General features: G+C 36.8%; 1 protein-coding gene across 1 annotated transcript; it reads right to left on the reverse strand.

Moving 5' to 3' along the window:
• Nucleotides 1–5431: 5431 nt before the first annotated feature.
• Nucleotides 5432–12368, reverse strand: LOC139722989 (uncharacterized). Its single transcript, XM_071634267.1, has 3 exons — nt 12303–12368; nt 7774–7849; nt 5432–6297 (listed from the first exon to the last, which is right to left on the reverse strand). The coding sequence occupies exons 1-3, from the start codon at nt 12351–12353 to the stop codon at nt 5432–5434; spliced, it is 993 nt and encodes a 330-aa protein (XP_071490368.1). The 5' UTR covers nt 12354–12368.
• Between the last annotated feature and the right edge of the window lie 347 nt (nt 12369–12715).

A 12715-nucleotide genomic window follows, 5' to 3' on the forward strand; every position in this document is an offset into this window, starting at 1 on the left:
ATAGAATATTTTTATATTACCTTTGCAATATCAATGAAAAATGCCATTGTGGACTTTACTGTCACTTTAGATGACATGTCTTTTTCTTGCTCTGAACACATTTACTCATGTAAATCAAAACTGATGTCATGAGCTTCCATACAAAATTAGACTTGTTAACCTGTTATATCAGGACATGAAAACTCTTGTATAGTTCATCTAAACACACAGCCATTGTTACACTTCATTTGATTTCCAAAAAGAAAGGTGGTAGTTTTACATAAGTGAATAAGATCAAATAAATGAATGAAATGAAAATGGATGTAAATTAAAAAAAAAAAAAGGTGACAATTCTCTGGTTTATCTTGGCTTACGCAAAATTACTGTTCATTCTATAAGAAGATAAAGAAAGATAAAGAAGATATGAATTTTTATTTTGAAACTTTTACTTGAAATGTGGAATGTATATCCGGGTTCTAATTTGAATAAAACCTCATTGCCAAGTTTACATTTTTTTCCAAACTGGCTGCCTTCTTTGTGATAAACACACATGTAAGCCAGTGCACAAATGGAGAGGAATTTTAAGTGTTTCCCTTTTGTTTGAATGTTTTTGTTTATGCTCATATTGTGTTTTCAGTTACTTGTTTAATTAATGTATTAGCTCAATGTTCATATCTAAGTAATACAATTTTTTTTCTTCCAATTTAGCCTGTGTTTTACGATACTATTTTCATCTCGACTCCATTTAAGAACAGATGTGCTACTTAGCCACAGCTGATTATGGGATATTGATTAAATTCCTTTTGTTGTGTTTGTCTTCATAGAAAATAGATATTCAAACGCAAGTACCTGCCAGATCATGAATGGTTGAAAGTAGATGTTACATGATACATTTTGAAATTCCTTCCAACCATGACTGTCTGCGCAGGTAGGGGTATGATGGGTTTTTGACTTCTGTGGAAAAACATCGCACATGTTCAAAATCCCTTGTGGACCAATCTTGAATACTTGAAATATTATCAAGTATAGATATGCATAGTAGAAAAACAGATTCATTCTTCTCAATAACGTTAGGTACCCAAGTTTACATGTGTGAAGAGCATAATTATGTTAATGATCTGTTTTGTGAAAGATCATAAAATGTTTTATTGGTTCCCATTAAATGCATCATTGATTCTTTTGGGATGATTTATTCTGTATTTATGTGTAACCCAGTACTTGTATTAGCGTATACATTTGCTTACTCAGAAATATTTATTTAGGTTTATGTGTACATAATGTGGTAAAGATGTTCCTATGTATCATTTAAAATGTGAATTCAGTATAAAATGTGCTGTTGAATGATTAGAAAGATGACTCCTTTCAAGGTTTTAGAAATAAAGTATATATTGCTTTCATCATAAACTGACTCATCAACTTTGTCTTCACCGAATTGTGATAACTTTAATGAAACGGGGAGGTACAAGTCCATGAAACAGAGACAAGTGTAAACACACCCAAGCCAGGTGTGTTCACACAGCTAATCATTCTCTGTCTCTCAAAGTTGCATCAACAGATTGGAATGGCAAAGTAGCATCCAGTATGAACCGTTTTATCCAACCCAATCCTTACGGGAACATAATTACAATTAGTTTATGGAGAATGGTAGGCACTGCATGGGTTTCTTATTTGTAAAATTCCAGCACATGAAAATAGAATAAATCATTATGCCTTTGATATTTATGTAAATGTGTTAATACATACATTAACAACAACAATGATAGCAATAGTAATACATGTAGTAGTAGTAGTAGTAGTATCAATAATAATAATGATTACTATTATAATTATTATTATTATCATTATCATCATTATTATAATTACATTTGTAATCTATGTAATGCTTTTACAATGTTTGTAGGTGCAACTTACAATCAAATAATATAGATGTTTATATATATTACATGTGTACTGACAAAAAAGTCCTGCTCACCACCAATTATTCACTTTCATCTCATCGCATCTTTTTATTTCTTATCCTGCTCTCCTGTCCAAATCATAATGATGATAACAACAATATGAATGATAACTGTGTCCTCATTTTTATTGTTATAATCACAATTCATCACGCCTTCCCTCAAAATTCATCTTCTACCTCTCCTCTTCCACTTTCTTGTACTATAAGATACAGCTTATTATCTGAAAAGTCACACAAAGTCTCTCAATTAGCATAAATATCAGGTTATTTTACCATTATAACGTAGAATTTATGAATTTGCCACAGGAATCACTTCACTGTATACCAGTACGTGATTACAACTCATTGTTACAAAATTTCGTTAATCTGAAGGTTCGTTAATCCGAGGACAAAATAAGGTTCTAATTCCGACGATTTGTTTAAAGAATACGCTTTTTTTTTTCATTTTCGGATCCTTGTTAGAGGACCCCGGGAAAGAAACGGTCATAAATTTAACTACATAAGTAAATAAGTATTTCAATTCATTGTCTCATTGCATAATGACCAGCCATTCTCTAAGAAAGAAAAGTCTTTGATAGTAATTACTTTTCATCATCCCTATCCACTTATAAACACTGAGCGGTACATAATAATAAAGACAAGGGGGAAGCTCAGATTGAAGTTATGCAAAGATTGATAAAATCAAAATTAGAATTATTCGACAGAGTGTTTCCGGGCACTAATCTGATATATCGGTTAATAAAGAACTATATTTGCCTTGAAGATTATGGATATCAGTATTATTTGTAGGAATTAAGCAGAAAAATTACATAGATCTGATTGACCTTTGCAGAAGGGCACATTTTCAAACACTTCGCAACATTATGTAGGGCCTACAGCTCTGAAGAACACTTTTACACATATTGTTTCTGGACGGGATATTAAACGTTTTATCGTTAGCTGAAATTCCAATCCATTGAATTAAAAACAAGCAAAATATACGCCAAAAATAATTCTGTTCAAAATGAATCCTCATTGCTCAAAAAGACGGCGTCTTCAAACCCCGAACATCAAAGGCAGAAATGCACCTGTGGAATAGTTTTCTCCATCCACAGAAAACTGACAGCTGTTTTAAATACAGCCATTTGGAACTCCAGCTCTTGAACGTTCCCGGTGAAACAAACCACGAGTGATTCCTTTTAATAGCTCACAAACTGTCTTCATGCGCACTGACCCTCGGGGGCACTGTTTCTTCCGTATGAATATACCATTCATTCTTAATAAGAAAGGTTTTCAGCTGACAGAAGTAATTTTTGAAGTCGGACAACAAAGTCTCTATTTAACAAAAACTCAAGGGCCGCGGAACTGGGGGACTGCCGTGGAGATGCACTTTCGGTTCGATCCGAAATGAACAAAACCACCACCACCATCAACAACAACAGCAGCAGCAACGCAAGCCAGAAAACACACGAATTTTCAATTATTCCGTGGAGGAAGCCCTCCCCTCCCGGTCGGAAGCCCACAAACGTTCCAGGGCCCATGAGCTTTTGGAACAGTTTGGAACAATATCGCTGTTTACCTATCGGCCTACTGTAGAAACCCTTGAACAACGATGAGCCTATCGGCCTACTGTAGAAACCCTTGAACAACGATGAGCCTAAAAAGGAACAGGACATGCAAAACCAAGCAAACAAACAAAACAAAAACAAGCCATTTGGAAGAATCTTTCTGAACAAGAATTCTACCAAACCGACAACCCTTTGACCAACGGGCTATGTCATTATACTCAGTTCAATATGATATCAAAAAGCTATAAAATCTTCCGAATAACTAATATCCCCCGAAAAAAAGGCTTTGTGAAATGTGCGGTGGAATAGGGAAACGGTGCAACCAACTTAATCTTTTTATTTCTTGAATAGACTAAAATACCTTCAAATTGAACCCGAGAAATAGAGCTCACAGGGCAGAACAAGTCAAGGTTACACTTATCGTTGGCCTGGTAGATAGTGTCGATGTAATTATTGGTCCATCAAATCAAATAACAGAAAACTAAATACAAGTTGTAAAATGTTCTAGCAGTGCTTTGGTCTCTGCATCAAGGTCTCTGGGGAATATCATTACGTCTCGTCTTTCCCATCCACGAATCCTTTGGTCATTTTTTTTTTTGTAAAACAACCTTATTTTTCTTGAATTACATAGTATGTGTAGATGAAGTCTTCTTATATGCCTTGAGCATCTCCAAAGATAAAGTTAGTGCATTACATTCTCTCTGTCATTATACATTGTCATTTATTTTGATAATCGAGTGACGTTGCTAGATATTCCGAAAGGTTCTTTCATCAAAAAAAGAAGAAAATCTATGTAATAAGATTTTTTTTATCGTAAAGGTTTGTTATTCCGAAACACATCAATTCCCTCCACCCAGATATTCGTTAATCCGAGTATGAAATAGGGTTCATTAATCGGAACATTCCTTGTGGCGTTATTCCAAATGTTCGATAATCCGAAAATGAAATAAGGTTCGTTAATCAGAAAATGAAGAGAAAAAAAGATGCGTTTTTTTTTTCTTTTTCAGTTTTGGTGTGCAAACGGACCTTCGGAATAGTAAACCTGATTAGATTTTCGTATAAACGAACCATCGAAGTAACGAACATTATTTCATTGTCGGATTAATGAACATAGTTTGGAATAACGAACCTTGTATTTCATTTTCGAATCAACGAACCTTCGACATAACGAACCTTAGGTTTACTCACTGATTGTTAGTCAATGGTTATAGCTGTACATAAAGCTAGATAAACTTAACTGAAAATGAATTTTGTCTGTACTGTCTTCGTGCACTCATAATTGGAAAAAGACTCGTGAATTCAACTATTTTATCACATTGAAACACGCGCGCACGCACACACTCACACACACAAACACACGTACACACACATAAATATGATGTGAACAGATTAGTTTCATGTTGATTTGGTCAAAGGCAGGGAGTAACGTGGTAAAGCTTTGTTAACTTGACAATTGAACGAGCTACGGAGGAGTTTTCCCTTTTTTTCTTCTCTTTCAAGGCTGTCGTATCTTCAAGCTATATGCCCGGGACGACAGTCTTCTGCATTCACACTCCCAATACATGTGCCATAATTCAGTCAGATCATAATGATTCACTTTATCCCGAGTGGTTCCCAATTGATGTGTTCTCTTATTCTTTTCATTATTCTGTACACGTATATCTCAGTATATATGTTCGGATGTACACATTGTATGTTTTATTGTCTTGAAAACAAAAAGAAATGACTGTATTTCATTTCTTATATGTTATATTCAATGCAGAAAATTTCCAATAAATTCATTGGAATTGAATTGAAACTGAGGAGTCAGACGGGGTAAATCAAATATTTGCCGACTCTATCGTGAAACCGACGACTTCTGAAATATGAAAATGATGACCCCGCAGGCAGCCACATCGGATCTGCTCTCCGTTCTACATAGACAATGCATCTCATGCATTGATTCTGTCTATTCTAAATACCAAAGATTAATTGATTTGAGAATATCTGTTTTCTCACTGCTACCCGTGACACTGTTGACATGCACCATATAAATGTCCTCCCTCTCAGTGCCTGCACTACTGTTCTTGTATCCCTTGACATTCGTAAATGCGCTTTGGTCTAGGATACCCACTTTCAGAGAGGGGATATATTTGCTTGTGATAATTCGATTTAGAATCACTTGAGTCTGCATCGTCGGGTTCGAGCGCATGCGTATGATCCATTCTTCCATGAGTTTTATCGTCTGCTCCGTAGCCGCGTAGTACGCGAATCCGACACAAGCGAGCATCTGATTCGCCTTCGAATAATAAACGTCGTATTCGGGCGGTGTGAACACCGGTAAAGGGTCTTTCAACCATACGACATCCGCGTCGGAAAACAAAACGTCGACGCCGCGGCGTAATAAGCGCAGGATGTAGATTGCTCTCTTGCTGACGAAGTCGCGATAGCTCTGTTCGCCCCACGTCATAACCTTACGCTGCGATCGTCCAAGTTCGGTGTACTCGACGGTCAAGTTCGGCCTGCGGATGGCCCGGAGTTCGCTGTGCGAGGCCTTGTCCTCTGCGATTATGACCACACGTTCTTGGACTCCGCTGTTTCGCAGGCTCTTTAGCCAGTTCTTGGTCATGTTGACAAAGCCGTAATTGGACGTCGTCAGTATCACGCGTCTGCCCTGTGGCGTCTCCACCGATGAGGTCTCCGACTGGGTCTCTCGACACGCGGCAGCCGGCGGGGTGTGTTGGTCCAGGACCAGTTGAAGGGTCTGAAGAATGGACTTGGGCTCGTCTGGTTGAGAGGGCAGGGGCACGGACCGCCAAGACCTGCCTTCAATGTCTTCAGCAATGACATGGACGGTGGATAAGGAAAATAAAAGATCGAAGAAGATGGAGAAGTCAATAAATGCGCGATGTGAATGAATGGTATTTTAAACTTCTTACGTCAATCATATACGCTCAGTTAATTTTCTTATTCCAAGAAATCCCTTTTAACCATTTCTTTCCCCCTAACTTATGAATAATTGGCGTGTGTCCGTTACGATGATCATAATAGGTTAAGGGTTGTTTCTTGAAGTCTTTGGTTTTGCCATTTAAACCTATTACATGTTGTTGTCATGAAAATAAAATTGTATGCGTGCTGAGTCCTGAGAATGGCAATTAAATGTTCGAACCTTTGACATTATCTTTAGATCTGCGACGTGAACGTTAAGACGACGCTCATGTTGGGCTAAAAATAATGCTTTTTTCTGCACGTGCGCGTGACACCTGTTTCCATACACTGTGGTAGCAGTAGTAGTAGTAGTAGTAGTAAAAGTAGTAGTAGTAGCAGCAGCAGTTGTTGTTGCTGTTCATGTTGTTGTTGTTGTTGTTGTTGTTGTTGTTGTTGTTGTACCCTAGGCTACTACTGCTATTATTAGGGCATACTACTGCTACTATTGCTACTAGTACTACTACTACTTCTACTACTACTGCCGCTACTCAACTACTACCACTGACTACTACTGCTATACTACTGCTAATATACTACTACTATACTACTACTATACTACTACTTCTACATCTACATCTACAATAGACTATACTGCTGCCACTACTGCTGCTGCCTCTACCTCTATGCTACTATGCCTACTGCTACTGCTGCTACTACTACTACTACCACTACTACTACTACTACTACATATGGCTACTATTACTTCTACTACTATACTTCTACATCTACTACTACTAGCCTATACGCCTACTGCTGCCACTACTGCTGCTGCTTCTACCTCTACAACAACAACAACAACAACAACTACTACTACTACTACTACTACTACTACAACTACTACTACTACTACTACTACTACTACTACAACAACAACTACTACTACTACTACTACTACTACAACAACAACAACTACTACTACTACTACTACTACTACTACTACAACAACTACTACTACTTCTACTACTACTACTACTACTACTACAACTACTACTACTACTACCACTTATATAGTTAGGCCTACCCTACTACTTTTATCATAATTATACTATATACGAACATCCGTGTCTCTTATATACTATGACTTATCGAATATATTGGGCAAGGAAAATGCGTGTTTTGCTACCCAACCGACAAGCCTGTAAGAAGCATCCAAGGAACATACTCGTATACGACCAAGTTTCATTTGCATGGACAAAATTTTATGAGACATTTTCTTCTTTTGTTTGTTACCAACTTTCCCTGCAATTTGATCTCCAGCTTTAAAATTCTTTAAAACTACTTTTCAGTGTTCTGCTATTATAGGTCGAATGATGAGGTACTTACTGCCGTATTGGAAATCCCATGCCAGCAGAAAGCCGCCTATGAATCCGAGACAGAAAACAGGGGCAAGATAGAAGAGCTGTACGGAGAGGAGAGTGCGGATAAGAGAAAGCGAATTTATTAAAACTTTTGATTATAGAACATCAGTGAATTCAAAACAACTTCATGTTCGGCTATATAATGAAAATTGATAAGATGACTATTTTGAGGCAAATTTAGGACATTATTCGGAAAAGAGAACACGAACGTGAAAGTAATAAATCACATGGCCTTTCGTTTACAAAAACAGCCAGGCAATATTGAACGCATCTTGTGCTAGCATGATCTTGTCACTTAAAGAAAAAAAGTATATATGATATAAAGATATATATAAACACACACACACACACACAGACAGACAGACACACACACACACACACACACACACACACATATATATATATATATATATATATATATATATATATATATATATATATATATATTATGCCGTAGTTTACGCCGTAGTTTATAATATATCTTAAAATATGGTTCAATGATTTTATGTGAAGTCAAATCACATCAACTATACATGAGCACACATAATATATCAGACATACACAGGACACACTTAAAACACACACACACACAGGCGCACAAACACACACACGCAGCATTACTGATAGGTAAAGGGATAGAGAAAGAGAGTGTGTATAACGAGACAAAGTTATAACTGGCTTAACGTGGCTACCAATGACTTCCACGAAGTCTGGAGTTATCGAGGGGAAAAATTAAAAAGAAAAACCTATTCGTAGATCTTTCATGCAGTAATATTGTTGACGAGTGGTACATTTCAAACTAATCATTATATGTGGTTGTGGGTAAGCGTAATAAATCAATGTGCTTTTGATATTAGAATTAATCAATCTTATGAAACAATAACCAGAGAATTCCCTTCCCCCCCCCCCCTCCCCCAACACAGTAGTAAGGTTTAGATCCGAGACGTGAACGCTAAGATGACGCAACCTCCCTGGTAGGACAACGGAAACAGCTGTCTCGCGCATGTGCAGAACACAATTTGTGGCCTAACAGCGTCGTCGTTCGCGTCGCAAATCTAAAGCTTGCTAATATAAAAAAAAAACCCGCATATATATATATATATATATATATATATATGTATAATATAGTTATATTATATTCAACTGTATTATATTGCAGTTATATTATATTATATATATATATATATATATATATATATATATATATATATGTTATATAAAACGAAGAATCAAGAAATAAACGAGTAATGCATTATTTCGCCAATAAGAATGAGTTTATTATACTCAAATTATCGGTGGCCTCCACCTTCTTCAGGAGTCTCTGACTAACCTGTTTGGTGTCTTGTTTCTAAAACATGCGCTTTCCTCGCCAGGACAAAGCGGTTTAATGCCATTTTAGTTGTTTATTACATACAAAGTTGTAAGCAAACTGCATGCAATGCATCTCTTTCACAACGGACTAAAGAATGATTGCTAGAAATGAAATCATGGGATGACTGTCTCATCCATACGCGTAGCCATGCCACGGTAATTGTTCATTTTGTGACAGCAGCAAAACGAACAGCAAAAGCGAACTGCCTATACTTCACTCGTTAGATCACTCCTTGAGTACGGTGCCACTGCCTGGGACCCATATCTACAAAAGGACATAAACAGACTTGAAAGTGTCCAACGAAGAGCTGTCCGATTCATAACAGGGGATTACGTGTCCAGAGATGACGGCTTTATCACAAACAAGCTGGCTGAACTTTGTCTCCCAAGCCTGAAGGAAAGAAGAAGGAATCTCAAGCTCACCCTCTTCTTCAAAGTGGTCGGGGGGCTGGTGCCAGCTCTCCCAATTCAAACCTTTGCTCAACCTAAAAAACTTAGACGACGTATCCGTGTTAAGCAATTCACAAACTGCGATACTGTAAATATCTTGGACAGACAAGTGACAAATAACAGTAAGTGCTTTAATCAAATAAGAGCACAAACAGAACAATTCAGAAACTCATTCTTCCCGTCTACTGTCATCGAGTGGAACCACCTGAGTGACGCCACTATTAACTCGCCATCAATCGCCTCATTCAAAAAGGCCATTGATAGAACTTTCTAATCACCTCTGCGCCCTCTCTCATCCGATGCGTTATGCCCAGTAGGGCCCTGCATCGTAAACATCCAGATCCAGATCCAGATCCAGAACCAGAGTTATGGCTAATTGAGTTGTCAAACTATATACTATTGAACGGATCTATTGGACGGTGCAGCTCAAACTTGTCGATTAGGAATACAATTGACAATGAACGTATGGGTGCAACTTTAGACTCGTTACGTAACTATACCCTGTTTCACTCCTCCTTCCCTATTTGAACCAGACATGAGTGTGAAGGCAAACATCAAAAGAACCACAGTGATGAGGAAGAAATAGCGAAGAAAAGAGAGGGAGAGAGAGAAAGAGAGTTCTAGAAAGGCAAAAGTAAACTTAGCCGATGGCTTTGTTTGCCGTTTCTTTGGTCGTGGGGGGGGGGGGGGGATGACATGCATTCAATTTTTTTCTCCCCTTTGCCTCATCTAACATTTTCCGTGTAAAGTACTTTGGAAGATATGTATAACTATGGGGTCTTCTGAGTCCGTCGGCACACAAAAGTTTAAGAGAACATAAGCAAAAGATGATCTAACAATTGACATGGATCACTGACACTAATCTAACTCTTGAAATTTGATAGCAGACAGTTTTAAATTCGATATGTAAAGAATTGTCCTCTCTCCCGCTCTTACACATGTTATAATAGTCGTTCTCCTTGCGAATTATTCCTACTACACTTCAATTTCTTTGCCATTGCAGCTCAAATACTCCGTCTGATAGCAATATTGGTTGAAGGGAGAGAAGAAACCTTAGAGGCATAATTTACGATTTGCAGATGAGACCAAAAAAAAAAAAAAAAACAACACACAGCATTAGTGCTTTAAAATAGCTCTAAAATGTGAGTTAGGGATAAAAGATTGAATTGGTAAAATCGATGTTAAGTATTGTTAAATATAAAAAATGTGAACAATAGTTATAATAAAAATGTTTCCAGACTAAACCGTCTACAGTTACGGTTTATTGAGAAAAATACACATGTCTCCTTATATTTTAGGCTTTATCGCGAAAATTTTATACGATAGGATGTTTTCCGTGTGTTACAACAGATCTACAAATATGCATTTCAATCTGTCATATCTTGAAATTTGTTTTTGAATCACTGTTTCCAAAGGTAAACAGGACCTGCAAACCGTTGATGATTTTTTTATTTGTTTTGATTTGATTTGATTTTTACATTCCTTTTTCCATACAGAAATATAACAGGAGGTCAATATTGAGCAGTTATTGAGTAATATTTGAACAGTAAATTACATGGAAACAGTTTAGTGGTTGGCTGAAATGTACAGCATGCACTGTTTTTCTTGATAATAAAATGATTACAGCAGATGTCTTTTACGCATGGTGGATCCCACATTTTATCAGAACCACTTTCTTGACATCTCAGACATTTCAAACCAATATTCATCAAATGAATTTTGAATTCCTCTTAGAATTGCGCACTCTTTCATATCTTATAAGTGTTTTATCTGATAGACACCAGTTTTGAAATGGTTGAGATACCCCTAATCAAAGTAGCCCTAACAAAAAGGCGGGTTGCATCTTTTATTAGGACCACTTTATTTTTGGATATCTCAGCCATTTCAAAACTGATTTTTAAAACAAAATCAAAATAACAATAAACTTTGGATTCGATTATTGTCTACACTATCATATTCTATAAGTAGCATCTCATCGTCTCTTCAATTGAAGATGAATAGATAAGTAAATAACTGAATTAAAGAGAGATAAATGAATTAATGAATAAATGAATAAAGATATGGAGCCCCGTATCAGTCAAAACTATGCCATTCTTCATTTTCATAGCTTTCTTGAATACCGATATTCGTAAATTCAACTAAATTAAACGTAATACACATCAAACAGTGCAGATAAAATTACTTACAATCCCTTCAGTCATTAAGATTTAACGAGATCGAAATGTCAAATGAAGAGACACATCAGAAGCATGTGTAAAATCATTTAAATCTGCAAAGAGAATCTTTCAATTACTACGAACACAAATTTACTTACAAAGGAGATTGATTTAATATATCGTATAATCAGAAATGATATAAAGATAGAAACAGATATAGATAGAGATAGAGGTATAGATATAATCTTATGATATCATATCATATGCTTTATGAGGGAGATTTACAAAACAGTGTATCATATAATTAACCGCCCTTAAAAAAGGGGTGGAATGTAATAATGCTGTACGTCCAAATCTGTGTTCATCTAGTAAATCGCGGTTCCTCTATCTTATTATTATTTTTTTTTTTTGAACAGAGCAAAACAAAATAACTATCGATCATTCCGCTGCTGGTATGGCGAGTTTTCAACGGCACAAGCTCGATTCAGGAATGGTCAAGCTATTTTCAAGAGTTTACCTGCATATGCCTTGTTGGTATCCTCATAGTGGACTCTCCATCATTCTTCATAGTTCTGATGAAGTAGACATCCTCAGCTCCAAGCAAATTTATTTCACATTTTACGCAAGAAATAACTTTCTCTCATCCATTTTCTTCCGTTGAGGGATGCAGACTTCGTGGGAAGTTCCAACGATTTTCTATGCTTGCCGAGGCTACTTAGCAAAGTTTTATGCAAATGCGGGCCGTGACTGCAATACCGTGGTTTTTCCCTCCCGGCGTGTGAAGTAAAAAAAAGCGCACTAACGAAGAAAATTTGGCTTCCTCCTTTCTTATCTACGACTGTCCGTGTTTGGGTGTCATCACTGCCCGAGGCATCTGGAACGAATTCTGTTGAAGATTCAGTTTGAAAAGGCAGCGGAATGTTTTTAAGG

This window comes from Diadema antillarum, unplaced genomic scaffold (assembly GCF_040938485.1).
Source record: "Diadema antillarum isolate AM-2024a unplaced genomic scaffold, OU_Dant_1.0 scf00000179, whole genome shotgun sequence".
Classification (NCBI taxonomy): Eukaryota; Metazoa; Echinodermata; class Echinoidea; order Diadematoida; family Diadematidae; genus Diadema; species Diadema antillarum.